Consider the following 18,026-nt stretch of genomic DNA (forward strand, 5'->3'; position numbering starts at 1 on the left):
ATGTTTCTTCAGTTTTTTCTCTTTTCAGCTCTGTCCATCTCCTCAGTATCTTTTGGTGCATTCTTTAAGAAGATCAGGATTCTCACTATTTCTAAAACAATCTAGTTACTTCCAATGACGGGGTGTCCATGTTTGTGTCCATACCATAAAGCTGTAAAAAGTGTGCGTGATAAAAGCTTCTAATCCACCCATCACATCTGGATTTGACGGTCAAGCAGAGAAGGAAGCGAGGAAGAGTAGAGGGGGTTGAAGCCAACCCTGTTCGTCCATCTGATCTATGGTCGGCATGGTAAGATACACACACACACACACACACCTCGGCCACAGTGAGATTCAAACACCCACATACACACACATTCAGCAGCAACATCGGCAATCACTAATTCAGTCGTACGCAGAACGTGCACGTGTGAGTGACCGAGTGATGGCGGCGAACAGGGGGAGGATTAACACCAAATTACACCTGAGGGAATTTAGACAAAATTGTGTTTTCAGTTTTAATTACACTAATGCATCAAACAGAAACATAAGCCTTCTTTCCACAACCATTTAATTTGCTAGAACCCATTTTATCGAAGAAAAAAAAAAAAAAAATCAACATCCTTCGGTTGCGTCATTACTAGAAGCCGGACCCAACAGGTTCGATCTGTAACACATAATAAAAATGGTTCACACAGTGTATTAAACTCCAGATTGCATTTTCTTTTAACAGTGATGACAGATTACTTCAAATAAACAAAAGATTACAAATGTTGATCTGAATCTCTTCCTCTCTCACACACACACACACACACACATACATAAACTGTGAATTCACACACACTTGGTTCTGATTCAAACATGAGGAAAGTCGGGGACAGCTACTCTGAATGGATAGAAGCGGCAGGAGAACGTTTCCACTCCCACAGAGGAGCCCGGCCCTCAGTTTGGCTCTTAAAACTCGCACACAGAGTTACTCTCAGGGCTGCATGCCCAGCATGTTTTCAGCCAGGCTGGTGAGTTTGCTGTCCTCCAGAGCTCTGACCAGTCGGCTCAGCTTGGCCGCCCTCCCCTCCGCCTGAATGAAGCGGCTCAGCAGCTGATAGGCTTGCTCATACAGCCCTTCTCTCTCGTACTCGTAGGCCAGGTTGTCAATGGCGGGGCCCTTCAGAGCACGACAGCTCTTCCCCAGGGCCCTCCCTACATGTTTCCACTGACGGCCCACTCCGTTCGAGAAGCTCTGAACATCTGCCGGTGTCAGCACTCGGTCCTCTGGTGATCCAAAAGATGAAACGCCAAGAGAGAGAGGGGGGGGGGGGGGGGGGGGAAACATTAATGTAAATTCTACTTAGCATGATTATGTAAACATCAAACTTTTCCCAGAATACTTTACAAATTAAAATTTCTATTTCATAAGAGGGTAGCATTGCTGTGCATCTGTTACATTATGTTAAAATGCTTCAAGTAGGGCTGAAACAATTAGTCACCATGTCTCAATTTAGTAATTGATTAATCAATAGCTGGAGAATACAGACTAAAAAATGTAATTTGCTGAAAGAACAACTTATCACAGCAGTAACTAAGCCAAAATTATGCAAAAAATAAATGTTTTGCATTCAAGACAAAATAAAACATTTTGTCTGTAAATAGTTTAAGCTTCATCTGGTTCGAATTCTGTCTAAAAAAAAATCCTATTTACCACTTTTTGCTGTTCAATTAAAATAAATCAACATATCAGCCCTAATACACTGTATAGATGTCAAGTCGAGCAGAAATGGCTGAACTTTTCACATGTTTAGGTCCTTTGCTACAACTTTGAAACTATATTATTGCATTTTAGGTAATGATATCTTGAAAGAAGTGATCTATAGCTTTTCAATAATAAAATAAAAAATGGTTCAGGACTGTGAGATATTTATCCAGATCCAAGCATGAAGTCCTCCAAGCAGTCAGCTGCTCAGTCTGCTCACCTCCAGGCGTTTAGTAAAAGGTTTTGTCATTAACACATGTGTTGTTAGATGGTTAGCATTTCACATGTTTCTCTAATGTACAGGTAAACAATTTAAAAGCAGATCATAGGTTTAAAAGGTTTTTAGGACCAAATATAGCTGGCTTAAGTACTGACTCAATATTTCTTAATATACTATATAGTTAATAATATCTTTCAGCCACTCATTATCATGTTTTTCATGTGGCGCGATGCTCTGTCATGCTAGCAAATACACAGATGATCACCAAACAGAGCCTATGTTGATATAAAAGGTTGCTTTTCATGGAGGTTTTTATATCACTCTTGATTCACTCGACTCTTCTTGTGTTAAGTGTTAACAAGCCCACTTCCTTGAATGAGATGCAACCGCACATGGACTGCGGTAGATCTCATCTTTTGCTCTCCCATTAAATGATTTCCCAGATGTCCCAAACAATCAGGATGAGTCATCAGAGAAAATCACTTTGCTCCAGCCTCTGTCCTCCTGCTGCTGAATTTCTCTCCGTTTCTTGGCTTCACTGGGTTTCTTACTGCCAAACTTGAGCATCATTCTGTAAAATCCTCCTCAGTTAGTGCATCCAGGTGCTTGTTGGACTCTCTGAAGCTCCTTCTTGCAAATGAATCTGCAGCCTTGAAGTTTCTGATGATCCAGAAAACTGTTATTTGAGCTGCAACATCCTGAATAGTGATTTTATGGCTAAAGCAAGAAGACTTCTGCTCCACTTTATAGCTAAAGTCTGCTCAATGGATAGATACTGTAGTTTCAGCTGCACCCTTTTAACGCCTTTACTCATGACTTTATGTAATACCAGGGCAAAATAAAATACACAGAAAATCAATATGCACCTCTTCTTTGAACAAAAACTAAAGTTGCAAAATCTGCGAAGCACAACATTGTGGTAGCCTGTGTTCACCAGCTAGAGGCTATGGGTCTGTTTGGAGCGGAGCAGTCGGTGCTCAGAGGAGAGCAGCTGCAATTAACTCTTATGAGAAAACAAATCAAACAAGTAGCTGCAGGCCTGCAAGCCAAAAGCAAAACAACCAGCTGAAAGAGCTGAGAGATGGTGGAGGTGAAGCTGACACTGTCTGTGAGTCACTGGGTGTCGGTAATAATGAAATGCATTTTAGATAGATTTTTTATCTTACAAAATAAGAGCATCCACGTCCATTAGGAAGTTGCAGAAGAAAACAAACTCAATGATTTTTATTTCTAATGGGGAGTCATGTTTTATGTAACATCCCAAGGCTTAAAGGTAAGCTACATGTGAAATTCGGGTGAGCCACTATGAAATCAACCCAAACATGAACAGCACATTTTGTCTGTTTCAACTAATCTCTCGCCACAGACAGGTAGAAATCAGATGGATTAGAGTCAGCTGGAAACGGCACCAAACTCAATATTTAATCAAAAATGGTGGCCGTCGTTCAGGAAACCTAAACCCAACAGTTTGTTGCGTTCTAGGAAGTTAGTTTGGGAAATGGAGACACATAATGAAGCTCCCAGAGGGAGATCAAAACCAACTCTGACACACTGGATAGTAGTGAAAAGTAAAAAAAAAAAAATTAACAGTTTTCATAGATTTTCCAGATTTTTTGAGTTTTCAATCAACTAAAACGTAATATTAACATAATTACTGAAAAACCTGACAATGAATTTGTTGCAGATATGATCACAGTAATAAGACTTTCAATAAGAAAAGAGCAAAAGCAGAGAGTGGATATACAGAAATGTGAATAAATCTGCAACTCTTTGGACCTTCCACAATGGCTCTTCATAATTTGCCTAAGAAATGTGCAGAATCAACCATTTCTTAAAAACACGGATCCAATAATAAAATGCAGATTTTATCAGCTTTTAATTTTTTTCATGCAATAATTCCTGCATTGAATTTCCACAATAAAATGACACTAAAAGCATCAGTGATAGTATTTTTTTCTGGTCATTACGTTGGAAACTAAGTGCTTTTTTTTACATTATTTCCCACAAACATCAACATCCAATAGAAGAAAATGAATCCATCCCGGTTTTGAAAAGGTTTTATGTTTGTTTTTGTAAAATAAAAAATATATATATATAAACAAAATGGTGGTTCTTCAAAGATTTCAGAGAAAATATATTAATCAAACCATTTTAAGTTATTTTTTCCTCAAAAGGAAAGTTTTATTTTACTGGAGAAAATTGGTCCTGTGATAGACAAACTACTTATTCAATGAATGAATGAATGAATGAATGAATGAATGAATGAATGAATGAATGGATGGATGGATGGATGGATAGATGGATAGATGGATGGATGGATGGATGGAGAACTGCAACTATTGATTATTTTGATGATTAATTGATTTGTTGTATAAAAACTGTCACATTCTGCAGATTTTTCATTTCACCAATTCTGCTTTTCTATACATTAGACATACATTAAAAAATATAAGTAAAGAAATAATTAAATTTTAAAAAAATACAAAAATAAACATTTTATTGCCTAAAATCCAATTCTATAAGAATCCTTAAGTGTATGCAAATGATGCATCTGCAGCTAAAAAATAATTCAAGCTCAAACACATGAAAAGTTTGACTTACAATCAATATAATTTTGAGCTGGTCTGGTAATTATTTATTGGATTAACCAATTAATAACTGGATAGTAAAAGGAGCCCAATAGGAGATTTTTCTTTTGTGTTTTTTTATGTAATTTGAACCAGGTGGGGCTAAAATTAAGCTAGGAGTTCTGGGTCGAACATATTTACACACAAAAATGTTTTTTTTTAATCTTATATAAAAAAATGTTTACATTGTTTGTATAGTTTAAACTTAATTACTACTCTGGATTGTGATGTACTTTCAGCAAATCACCTTTTTTCGAGTCTTCACACTCCAGTTAACAACTAATCAATCACAAAATTAGAATCAGTTGACGAGTTTTTCAACAATCAATTCATCACAATGAATCAGATTAACCATTTCAGCTCCAGATGGATGGATACAACATTAAAATATTTTCCCTTTCCACACCCCTCCTTGTTTAATCAAGAATCCAGACGCCTTCAGACAGGGCAGGAAAGCTGAAGGTGTTGCCTTTACTCACCAAACACTCTGTTCTGAAACTTGAAGCAGTTGCTGGGGACTGGAGACTCTTCCTGTGTGACCGTGAGGGTCTGCGGGGCTGGACCCAGCGCCTGGCTCTGCAGCTGCTGCTCCAGATGATCGATCTCTTCGTCACGCAGGCGCTCCGGCTGACACACATCAACACTTACACTTAGGGCTGGACAATGTATACATCTCTAAAGACACGTGGTCAACAGCAACAGGTCAGAGAGGCGTTTTCTAAGACTAAGAAACAGTTTCTACCAAGAATTGTTGTTGACCAGAACACAGCTAATCAATCTAAAACCTGATCAATATTTATTCTCCCTTAACATCCCAGTTGCTTCTGTTTCTACCATATTTATTGAAATATACTTATTATTATTATTATTTCTATTAAATTATTTTATTTGCCTTTAAAAGTTGCTATTTTCAAAATGTTGTGCTTCTTTCGTGCACAATGACAATAAAAGGAATTCAGATTCTGATTCTGATAATACAGCTGATAGAATGTTCAATTATTTCACTGAACTAGGAGCCAGAGCAGCAAAGCATTCTGGGAGATGTAGGCAAAGGAAAGGTTTTAGCAGCTCAACCTCTCACAGACAGCTAAACAACTGGCTCACTCACTCTTTTGTTACCTAGCAACTCATTCCTTCTATGGTTACCTAGCAACAACCTGCTGAGTAAGTAGCGCAGCAGCAGTTTAAAGTTTCACCACTGTGCTTCATAACTGCTTAAAAATAAAAAATAAAAAAACAACAGCCTGGAGTGAAAACTGTGGATAAAACAGGGAATGTCACCTCACCAGTTTGGCAGTACTTCAGGTACTTAAAACGAATTAATAGTTATTGACATGACATAAAACTGTTATTTAAGTATTTCAGCCATGTCGTCCAGCCCTACGGTACTTAGACTTGTTACCCAGGATTAGCTTGAACTACTGACATGAAGAAAATAAATGAAAGGTCCAACCTGTGAAAGGTGGATGTGCTGCAGACAGACAGCCAGCTGGTCCAGACACAGATCCAGGTTCTGAGGCCCGGCCTTTAGCTGGGTTCGTACGGTGAAGTCTTGGGGAAGGCCGAGCAGCCGGCACGCGTGCTGGTTGAGGGACTGGAGCACGGCTCCGGAGCTGTAGCTCTCCAGGAACTGCTGACATGCTGCCACATCCACAAATTTCACCTCCACCCCCAGGAAGGGCTCAGCATCATGGACCTTTAGGATGTCGTAACCCCCCAGACCACCCGCAGAATCTGGCCGAGGGAAACACTGATTAATTAATGCGACAGCCTGGAAAAGCTTCCCTGTGTTTGTGCATCGTCCCTGGTGGATCCCAGCTGATGGGTTTACCTCTCAGAGTCAGCTTGAGGACTTTGAAAATGATGAACTTCCCCTGCTCGCCTTTGTACAGAGCGAGCAGGTCCACGCCAGGAAAGAGCGACTGCAGGAACATGACGGCGCATCCCGTCCACGCTCCCCCATCCGCTGTCTTGTCCGCCATTTTCTGAACACAGTACGGTTAGACATTCAGAGGAAGACAGCAGGAAACAAATCAACTGGTAAAAAATAGTCTAAAATGAGGATCTTCACCAACTATTTACTGTAGGTCTAACTATTTTAGTAATTGGTTATTCTATTGATTATTGTGACAATTAATCAGAGTTTTTTTATTTATCCAATGAAGCCTTTTTATACAATATTATAAATACGGTACATGAAAAATGCAAATAAATAATTTAATTCCCTTTTTAAGTGAAAAAAAACCCATTTTATTTCCTAAAAATGCAACAAAACATAATTTCCTTATTGTATGACAGATTATTTGCAGGAAAAGATGCAGCTGCAGCGGAAACATAATTACATGAACATGTAAAAAACTCAGCTGTTTCTGCTCAACGTAGCATCAAGACAATGCGGACTGTTTTTTTAACTAATTAATAATTAAATAGCAAAAGATGCTTAATAAGAGATATTTTTACTGAATGTTAACCGGGTGAAGCTAAGCATGTGCCACTTTAGTAGTTTGGGGTAAAATATATTTACAGACAACAGATTTTTTTATTTTAAAAGACAAATGTATATAATTTTTGTGCGGTTTACTGCTATGAATATGTTGTTTGTTCAGCAAATGGTCTTTATTAAGTCTGTGTACTTTAATAGTATCGACTACTAAATTCTTAACAATTATTTCAATAATCGATTCATCACAATTCACTAATTCCTTCATCCGGTTACCGTAATCGTTTCAGCCACAATTTACAGTCCTGAAGTATTTCCAACTCTGAAATTAAAGCAAACATTTTGAGTGAGACTTTCATTTGTACTCAGCCCCCTTTACTCTGATGCTCCTAAATCAAGTTCTTAACATGGATGAAAAAATTAACCAACTATTATGTTTAAATATACAGTATATATATAATAAGAAGAGCAGGAATTAGAAGATTTATTCATGGAATAATTGCATCAAATTTTCACAGAAATCGAAGCCACTACATAATCTATCAGATGAAACACTAAACGAATCAATAAATTAATGTTAATTAGAGACGTACCAATCAGCCTCTCACTGCCTGATCAATTCCTAATTTTTTTTTTTTTTTTCAGGTTTGACCTGCCATTTATAATTTTGGACTATTTTCTTTCCAAAAATGATGACAGTTACAAACTCAATGGCGTAACTTTTAATCCAGAAATGAAGTTGAACTGAAGCTGGTGATAAAAGATGTGTTTATAAGCTTTACCTTTGGCAGAGGCAATTTTAGATCCAACAGAAAATAAAGGAGTTAGAAAATTATTCTGGATTATATGTGAAAGAAATATGTCTAATTTGGATAGCGCTTTTCTAAATACTCAGACACTTTATAGGAATCAAACAAAATCATAAAAACATTGTAAAAAAACAAAACAAAACAGGATAATAGTGATTCATTAAAAGCTGATCTGATGCATATTGTCTCAATCAAAAATATGTTGATGCATTTTCAGTCTGAAGAAAGTAGGACTTTAAGTTCTGGTGCATTTATTGAGCTGGAGGAGGACATCTTACTGGTGCATTACCAGTGTAACGACCCAATTCTACTGGTATTTTATGTCATTAATTCATCATTTGGCTGTGTGAATATTATTAGATGAGATTCAGAGCTACACAGTGATCAACATTAAATTAATACCTCTTTAATTTCTTCCTCTAAAGATGGAGAATCACATCACATAACTCTACCTAAAATAAATGCCGACGCTCTCTTAGGACCCAACAGCTGTGAACCCAGCCCACCTGAACTTTTCTGTTTAACCCCGCCTCCTTTGAAAACCCTCATTACATAAAAACACTCATAATCTCATCGCTCCCCTCCCCCCAGCCTCCGACGTCTAACTCTTGTACCCTGGCTGAACCACTGCAGACTGCAAACAAACTCTCTCTCCCTCAGCGCCGTCTGCATGTAGCAGCAACATCTGAGCTGGATTATAATGCATTTCCTCATAATTCACTAATACACTGCATGCTTGGCAACCAGATCTGGGAGAATGTCTAACAACTTAGCCAGTGTGTAGTTTTATGTGATACTATCTACTCTGAAAGTAAACTGCGAGATTAGTTCAGCAGCTGCATGAGCTGCATGAGGATTACACGACCGCTGGGAGCTTAAAACGTATCGCTTATCTTTCGCTGCCAAAAGGTTACCTCGAGGATTCCCTGGACAGATCATCCGACGATCCGACGGCAAAAATGCTTGAGTCACCCGGGAAAACTTTCACAAATTAGCAATCAAGCTTTCTGATGGGGATTAATAACCGTCTGCACTGGGATGGACTGAAAACTCACGTCACACTGAAGAAACATAAGATCTTACCAAGTATTTTTTCCCCCCATATTCAAGTTCAAATATCTTATTACACTTGAAATAAGACAAAACTAACTTACAAGTAACTTTCAGTAAGATATGGGAGCTTATTTTAAGTGAATAACTCCTTAATATTGATGAAAAAGTACAAGATATACGTGAACAGAGGTGGGCAGAGTACCCAAAAATTGTACTAAAGTACGAGTAGCACTACTACAAGTAGCCATCCAAGAAACTACTCAAGTAAGAGTAAAAAGTATTTGGTCTACTCAAGTACTGAGTAACTGATCAAATGATCAATTATTTACTATTTAAAAATGACGTAAGTTGGATCAAAATATGAAGTTCAGTGGAAATTTTGGCATTTTAAGGACAAAAATGACAATAATTCATAGAAGTAACAGAAAATATTTTTTCCAAATCACTTGTTTTCAAGAAATAACTTAGAAAACTTTAACAAAAACTGCAGATGTGTCTCTGTATCTGGTACATTTTTGGTTAAAACATTTTTCATTCAGTGGGTCAAAAATCCAGAAATTTGACACAAATAAGAGTAGAGATACTTCATAGTAAAATTACTCAAGTAAAAGTAAAAAGTGCAACTTAGTAAAAACACTCATAAAGGTACACCATTTTTAAAAACAGTTACTCAAGTAAATGTAACTGCGTATGTATAACTAGTTACTACAAAACTCAAATAATCTGCAAGTGGAACAATATTACACAATACCACATATAATGCTAGGTAACCATTATATGTTATTATCTACATATACAGTGTATATGTACACTGTATATGTAGACAGTGTACATATACACTGTATACAATGTACATGTATATGTAAATATAATGTACATTATATGTAGATTACCACCTATAATGGTTATCTAGCATTATATGTTTTATAACTCAAGTGATTGACTGAATATATTATAATCAATCACTAATCTCCCAAAATTAAAGAAATCAGGACTGATTTCCAAAATTAAGGAAATTGGCCCCGATTTCCTTAATTTACAAAATTTGGAAAATTTGTGAAACCCGCATTTAAAATGTCTAGTTCCACTGGCAGGCTACTTCCCTCATAGCTAGTACTTTTTTCATCAACTACTAAGAAACTACTGACTTAAAAACAAACTCCCATATAATGCTGAAAAGGTACTTGTAAGTAAAATCTTTTCTTATTTTAAGTGCACTCAGATATTTTCACTAAAATTTAGCCAAAAACTACTTGGTAAGATTTTGTTTTTGCAGTGTAGGAAAGAAAATAAAGGGAAATAAACATTTCCTACATCCAGAAGGGCAGAAAACTGTAGTTGCTTGAATCTTGAAAAGGCTGATTTTTATCAGCCTACATGCTATACTGTGTTTAGCTTGTTTGGGATTGCAACACTGAAACAGGAGCTTTCCAGTGAGATGAAGGACACGGCGGTGCCTCAGAGAGAAGCTGGGAGTCTTTAGGAGGAAACTGGCCTCCAGGCTGCATGTTTTGACAACAGCTGGGTGTGTGAGAGCGCAAATATTCTGCAGAGCTCTGGCCTTTCTAAAAGAAAACTGAACATTAAGCTGTATTAGTATTTCCCACGTTATCACAAAGAGAGAAATAGAAAAGAATGAACGGACGGATGCTGAAGGCAGCAACTCAACCCTCCACTGCAAGTGTGCTGACCTCAGTTAGCACTGACGCGACCTGCCTGTCACCTGGCGTTGCTGCAGAGGAGAGCAACGATGACCTCAGGTTTCCTAGGGGTTAGGCGGCTGCATGTTTCCAACAAGAGCATCCCTCATGACAGAGCCAGGCATCGGAAATGAAGTCACATGTGTAGCAACAGCTGCATCTGGCAACATCCGCGCCTTTCCGCTACAAATATCTGAACCTCACTTAAAAAAAACAAAAAAAAACACAGCAAGTGGGATTTTTAAAAATAGTACAGCTTCAAACTTAAACATTTTTTTTATTATTCCATATTCTTCTGCCACTTTACAAATTTTTGTAGAAGAAGATAAAAAACATGACTTGCCAAAATCCCCTAAAAAGGCTTAAAATGCTTATTATTCTTCCTCAAATAAGTTGTTTTGTATAGGGCATACACTATGCCCTATACAAAACATGTTCATTACATTTTTTCCACAAAATCATTCTTAGGTAATGAGATTTTAGATTTTAATTCTAGCTATTTCTGAATGAGCTGCTTTAGGGCCTCTTGTCACTTTAAAACCCAAAACTCAACGTTTACACTCACAAGCAGAAATGGCTACAAACAGATGCACAATTATACAACCGTACATCTTTGAAAAGCAGAAATGGAGCCTCCTGCACAACAAACATGAATGCAGCAAGTGGTTTCTAAATGTTAAGTCAACAACAAAACACTTGTCTTTTCCACCAGCCATTTGTACAGAGACCAAAACCAGTTTGTTTGGTTAACGACACAGTGGCAGTGGGTTGTGACGCAACAATCGGGATGATTTTGAAACGACTCATTTTCCAGACACCAAAAAACATTAACTTGTTGCCAAAAAATGTCTGGGTGTTTTCTTTTTTTAAGGGATTGGGCTGTTTTTGGAAGAAGTAGCGACAGTAGCGAAGGACAAAAAGATGCAAAATGTTTATTTTGCAAAATAGATCTCCTTTAAAAATGAGCCGGTCACAACTTAGCAAAAATGCAACAGTCTATAAACAGATAGTTCCATCCTGACCCAATAATGCTTTTGTTCACCCGACTTTACTCTGATACCCATAAATGAAATCCAGTGAAAGCAATTTACTACAGAAGTCACTGAAAAAGGTGACTTATGGTGACCCAGGCCAGACAAGTAGTCAGAAAGAGTAACTATGAAGCTCGTTGTAACTGTGGAGCAGCTGCAGAGACACACAACTCAGGTGGGAGAAACCATCAGAAGAACAGATACCAGCTAGAAAACACATTGTTGTGTATACTTATTATTAAATGTTCTAAAAAGGAAAGTCATAGTCAAAGACGTCAACCATACAGACTTATTGGAGCTAACTTTAGCAGTAACCTGCTCCTTTAAGCATGTAATATGTAATAAATCACTCTGAGCAGGCAAACACTGACACCACGGTGCAATAGTGGGGTGTGGTTTTTGCTCCACTGCAGGAGGAGGTGAGTGGACTAGCTCAGGGATTCGTGCCAGGTGAGGTTAATTAGAGCATCTGCAGGGTATTGTCTAATCAAGCGCTCTCTCTCCGTATGCAGAGGCGAACTGAGCCCCTGGAGACCGGTTGGACTCCTGCCAGTGTGCATGTTTCCATTAGTGTTGTTGTTATAGTTGTGTTGAGGTTTGGAGGTGCTGCATGGAGCACACTGTGTTTAGTGCTCTAACAGAGCAGGTGGCATTCAGACAGCTGTAATCACTCCTGAAGCTTCCTCAGACAGCAGAGGGAACCGGAGCAACAATCACTGCTTCTAATACACAACTTGCGTCTATTGTTCCAGGTAATTAATGAGGGAAAGTCATATTTGGCAGCTAAATGGGCAGCTGTGGAAAAAATTAAGAGACCTTATGAGATCAGTTTTACTTTTTTAGGTAAATGTTTGAGTAAAATGAACATTGTTCTTTTATTCTATGAACTACTGACAACATGTCTCTGAAATTCAAAGTAAAAGTTTTGTATTTATTTGCAGAGAAAGGGTCAAAATAATGAAAAAGATGCAGCGCTTTCAGACCTCACGTAATCCAAAGAAAATAAGTTTATATTCATTTAGAAACAATACTAATGTTTTAACTAGGGAAGAGTTCAGAAATCAATATTTGGTGGAATAACAAAATATTCCACCAGTGGTCTCTTAACTTTTTCCAGAGCTGTAGGTGTTTACTATTAAATTTATAACTCCATTTAATTCTTCATTATAGGGCTGAATCGATTATTGAAATAATCAACTAATTTAGCAATCTATTAATCATTAACTGGAGAATAGAGAATAATAAAGGTAGCTTGCTGAAAGAACAACGAGTAATTGAGCCAAAACTGTCTAAAAATATATATACATTTTGCATTTAAGATAAAAAACTTTCATATGTATAAATGCAGCCTTTGCTAAAAATGAACAAGCTTTCATTTTTATTCCATTTTAGGCAATAAAATGTTTATTTTCTTATTTTAAAATGAATTAAATGGTTTGTTTTCATTTTTATGTATTTCTAATATTATATAAAGAGGTTTAAGTGGTTAAATAAAAAATCTGGAGGATGTGCCAATTAATTGACAGAATAAATCGATTACTAAAATTATTGTTGGCTGCATCCCTACTTTGTTAGTATAATAATATCAATCTTTTCCTATATTTCAGGGTAAAAGCTCAGCTTTAAAATGGCTCCTTTTCATCACCTTAATCTTTATTTTTATTTATGGGCATTCATCATACCATTTACCACTCATTGTGATACATTTCTAAGAATTTTCATTTATTGTTGTCAGAATAAACTCCAATTAATGTTTAAAAAAAAAACAAAAAAAAAACGCCCTTACTGCCAGGTTTGATAGTTTAATACTTTTTCCACTGTTTGTGCAATGAAAGTGTCAATAAACAGCAATAAATTTGAAAATATAGTTACTGTGTGATATATATCACACTTCTTTATATGACTAAAGAAGCACATTACATATGGGAATGTTTTCAAGAACATTATTTGTGCTTGTGGGACTATAATTGCTGTGACACACATTTAAAAAGATGTAATAAATAGTTCTTATCAAGTACAAAGGTACTGAAAACGTTGTGATTCCACTGCCCTGGTACATTGTATCATAATAACAGTCCAGCTAAATATTGAGAAAAAGGTTTTCCGCCCTCGTTAATACCTAGATGTAGAAATTATGTAAAAGTGGACCTTTGTCTTATCATATAACCAATAAAAACACACTTTACCTCTGTCATATTTTAAACACGGTATAGTCTGACGTTATAATTTCAGAGCCTTAAAGTTAGCCGGTTCTAAAACTGAAAATCCTCATAGCTCATTGTGCCATCAGTCAACTGGCCCTTTAACTGAACCTCCCAGTCAAAGTAAATATCCCTGTGGCACAAGCCAGGAAGTGAAGGGAGTAGACGAGTGAATTATCTAATTAATAATTAATGCGCTCTTCAGTTTTCACTTCAGGGTTTCTGGATACCAGTGTGCCGAGCATCTTATCTTCTCCCAGATGTTCTTACTAAACTTTATAAATCTGGGGGTTTTCCACCCAGTTATTCCAGATTTGACATTAACCGAGCCTTACTATCAGTGCAGAGGCAGCACTGAACTACAACTCCCCTTCAAAAATGGCAAAGAAAATATCTGCAGGTACACACTTGAAAATAAAAAACTAATTTAGAAAATCAATGTATTAAAATCGATCTTCATATTGTTATGGAAGGAAAATACAAAGCTGGACTGAACAGATGATGATGAATTATCTTTACTTTTTATTTGTTTTAATTTGACTTCTATCAACTATCTTGTTGAACTTTGTTTGTTCCCTTTTAATACATGTCTCATTGTGATATAAGACTGTAGAGATTATAATTTGGTTCATTTCTCCTGAAATGGTTTATTGTAATCTATATAGACGGGAGGCATTGTGTTGAAACAGGAAATAATACTGAAGGATTACAGGACTTCAGCTTACTGACTGCATGTAGCAGGCATCGCTCTCTGTACAAAAAAATAATTATTTCCAGTGTGGATAGAGTATTTCTTGGTTATTATTCGTCTTTAGGAGGAAACTAACATTTTACAGCTTTACACTACAAATACTAAATAAGATCAAGTTGGGCTGTATACAACTAAGAAGATAGAGATGTTTGAGTTAATGCATGAGAGTTGATTTTTCCTCATAATTAGAAAACTATTCCATACGCTTTAATATTTTTGCATTTTGTCATGCTAAAACCACAAACGTCATTGCATTTTATTAAGATTTCAATTGATAAGCACAAAGTTATTGCAAAGTGGTTGCAAAAGGTTAAAATATTTTCTGCAAATAAAAATCTGAAAAGGTTTTGTGAAGGCCTCAGCGGTTTGTTAGAGAACATTAGTGAGCAAACAGAATCATGGAGAAAGTTGAAAAAAAACAACTTTAAGGTGTGGTTAGTTTATAAAGCAAGAAAACATGATATACAATAATATTGGTGAATTTTGCTTTCACAATATGCTTTTCTATAAATAAAAAAACATTCAAATATACAGTGTTAATGCCTTTCTGCTTTGAATTAATTGCAAACCCCAGATAGTGAGTAATCTGTCCAGTTAATGAAAAACAATTTAATTCATTATTTTAATCTCAGCAACAGTATTTTATGGCAACCGCTGCCTTTGGCTACATCAATTTTTTTTAGCAAAAAAGAAAAGAAAACTTTTTTTTATTGACATGACCTCCTTACACAATTTTTGTTGTATTAACAGACTAACACAACCAAATGTAACATTGGAATAAGGAGCATGAATCTGTAGTATCTTTAGCTCATCTTCAGTGCAGTGCATGCACTTTATTATATGGATGCTGAGTATAAATGGTAAATTTGCAAGAAATTGTGCAGCCATTATCCCAAGATTTTAACATCTCTATTCAATCAATCATCTAACCATGAAAACAACTACAACTACAAACTACCAATAATCCACTAAAACTGGCTGGCCTGTACAGGAGGCGATTGTTTAGAAAGGCAGCCAGCGCTCAGGTGAGAATATATATTAAGCATTCACAACACAATTAGGCAAAGACGTGGAGAAAGACGCTCTGGTCAGATGAGACCAAAACTAAACTTGATGGATGTAGCGATGGAAACTAAATCAACCTAAACACATCATGCCGGCGTGAAACGTGCTGGTGGCAGCATCATGCTGCAGGAATGCTTTTCTTCTTTAAAAATAATAAAGGGGGTCAGAAATACACAAACACGTTTAATAACTTAATGTGTAAAACTTCTAAAAATGCAGAATTTTTGTCATGTCAGAGTTGGGCTGTACTTTAGGTTTTTCAGTCACATGAAGTCACAGTTCAACGCATTAATGTTTGTGGATGTATTGCGATAAATGTGAAGGTATATTTGCTTTTTTTAAAACTTGTAAGTAACACAATGTCTTTCATTAATAATATCTATAAATATGTTAACACTAATCATTGAATTATAGTTTTTACTGCTAACTTTATATTTTACTTGAACACACAATGTCTTAGAATGTATTTTAGAACAGCAATATTACTTTTTCATATTGCTGTTACAAAACAACTTGTATGCAGAGTTAATGTATGAGATTAACCAACAGGCTTGTGTAGGAATGTAACACAGTGCTACACCAGCGGACCCAAAGCTACATGTGATTTAAGTTACAATAAAACTTAGTTACTTGTTAAAAATTGTAACTATTTATCAGTAATTGAACCTTGTCGTTAATTGTGTGCAGACTGAGATAGAAACTGAGTTTTATGTTTCTGTAACATTGTGTTGACGTCGTTGTAGTGGAGATGCTAGTAGTAGACCTTACGCACAGCAGAAGTAACAAAAAAATCTCACCGTTTTAAATTATTGCTGCGCAGTTTAAACACACAAAAACAAACTCGCGGGACTTCTAAGTAACTCTTCTTCTGATAAGTGTAAGGTAAAACTTATTGTGGGGGCAAACTTACCTAAAAAGAAAAAAACTTTTATGTTGTTCGGCTGTGCTTCCTCCTGACAAATTACTGTTTTGACATAGAAGTGACTTCCTGGCCTCTCATTGGCTGAGCGGAAGCGAGCTTGCCTGTGATTGGTTAAACCCGGCACGGTGTTGAAGAAAAAATCGGTGGCCAACAGGAAGAAGGCGGTCCGCCCTCCAGTTAATGTAGGACAAAACACCCAGTAACTAATCAGTCAGCATTTATTATGAAATAATTATAAAAAATAAAGCAGAATCTTTTAAATAAGAGCTAAACACAACAGGAGAGAGTTAAAATTGTTAGCTTGATCGTGTTTTGTGTCAGCAACACTGAGCTAAAAAGCTGCTCATTGTAACTTTCACTTACATCCTGTCCGTCCGATTTGCTTATGAAAGGAAAGAGTTGTACAGTCCAGGCATAACCTTTGGGTCTTTATTAATTTCCTGGAATCCATATTTTTTCTTCATCAAGATAATCAATTTTATATAGTTTTTACTAGTTGCTTTTTGAAAAAAACAACTGTTTCACTTTGCCCTGGTTTTGTAGGTGTGGATTATTTTACATTATCTTGTCAACTTAAGTTAAGAAGCCGTTGTTTAATGGATCTCATTTAGAAATCTTACAAAAATAATTAGCATATATGCAATGCTATACGTTTAACAAGCTCCTGAAGCAAAGGTAGACACATTGGCTCAATCATATGAGGAGGATTATATTAATATCCAACAGCACCTTGCAAAAGCTCTTGAACTCCTTCGTATTTTGTCAATTTACAATAATGTTAAATGTCAATGCCCCTGTTTCTTTGCCACCCCTTTCATTGTAGCTCTGACTGAATGTTTAGTGTTGTTCTGCTTGACAGGTGAACCTTTAGTCATTTACACCCTCCAATATTTTTGCTTCATCCAGCTTTCCGGTCTCACAGCATGATGGTGCCACTACCATGTTTCCTTGTAGACATTATGCATTCAAGGTGATCTGTAGTGTTTGTTTTCCACCATACACATGGTTATGTAGTTGGGCCAAATATACAACTATCAATTATCTTGTTGAACTACGAGTCTGTGCAGCTTGTACTGGAGGCTTCATTGATTTTCGTGACCTATGACCTTCACCTCTGCATAACCCAATCCTGCTTTAAGCTTCTCCACACAACTCAAGCCAAATGTTGGCTTTTATTTAGGGGAAGTAGGCGAAAGGGGCTAAATATAAATTCATGGCAAAATCTGTCACTCTGCTACATGAGAAGTTGGAAACCAATTTGAATTTTAAAAAAAGTTTTTTATATGTTTGGGTTTCTTTCTGGATCATTTACCAGCAGATTTGGACAAGCTCAGGATGTTAATAGAATAATATCTGTTTTGACTGTCTAAAAATATTTTTAAAGTAGTTATTTACCAATACAATTTATATTCATACTATATTTCTAACATATGAAGTTCAGCATGAATATTATCGTCCATCTTTCAATGCCTAGCATA

General features: G+C 36.5%; 1 protein-coding gene across 2 annotated transcripts; it reads right to left on the reverse strand.

Moving 5' to 3' along the window:
* Positions 1-296: 296 nt before the first annotated feature.
* On the reverse strand, positions 297-16,640 carry tradd (tnfrsf1a-associated via death domain). Of its 2 annotated transcripts, XR_004339128.1 has the most exons (6): positions 16,537-16,640; positions 6,408-6,561; positions 6,030-6,310; positions 5,056-5,203; positions 779-1,251; positions 297-316 (listed from the first exon to the last, which is right to left on the reverse strand). XR_004339128.1 is itself a non-coding variant. In XM_032561620.1 (5 exons), exons 2-5 carry the CDS (start codon positions 6,556-6,558, stop codon positions 959-961), a joined length of 873 nt encoding a protein of 290 aa, XP_032417511.1. In that variant the 5' UTR covers positions 6,559-6,561; positions 16,537-16,640; the 3' UTR covers positions 484-958. The 2 variants fall into 2 exon arrangements, 1 of the variants encoding a protein (XP_032417511.1); XM_032561620.1 differs by lacking the exon at positions 297-316 and having other exon boundaries at positions 484-1,251.
* Positions 16,641-18,026: the final 1,386 nt, after the last annotated feature.

The sequence above is a fragment of the Xiphophorus hellerii genome, chromosome 4 (assembly GCF_003331165.1).
Source record: "Xiphophorus hellerii strain 12219 chromosome 4, Xiphophorus_hellerii-4.1, whole genome shotgun sequence".
In the NCBI taxonomy this organism is placed as follows: Eukaryota; Metazoa; Chordata; class Actinopteri; order Cyprinodontiformes; family Poeciliidae; genus Xiphophorus; species Xiphophorus hellerii.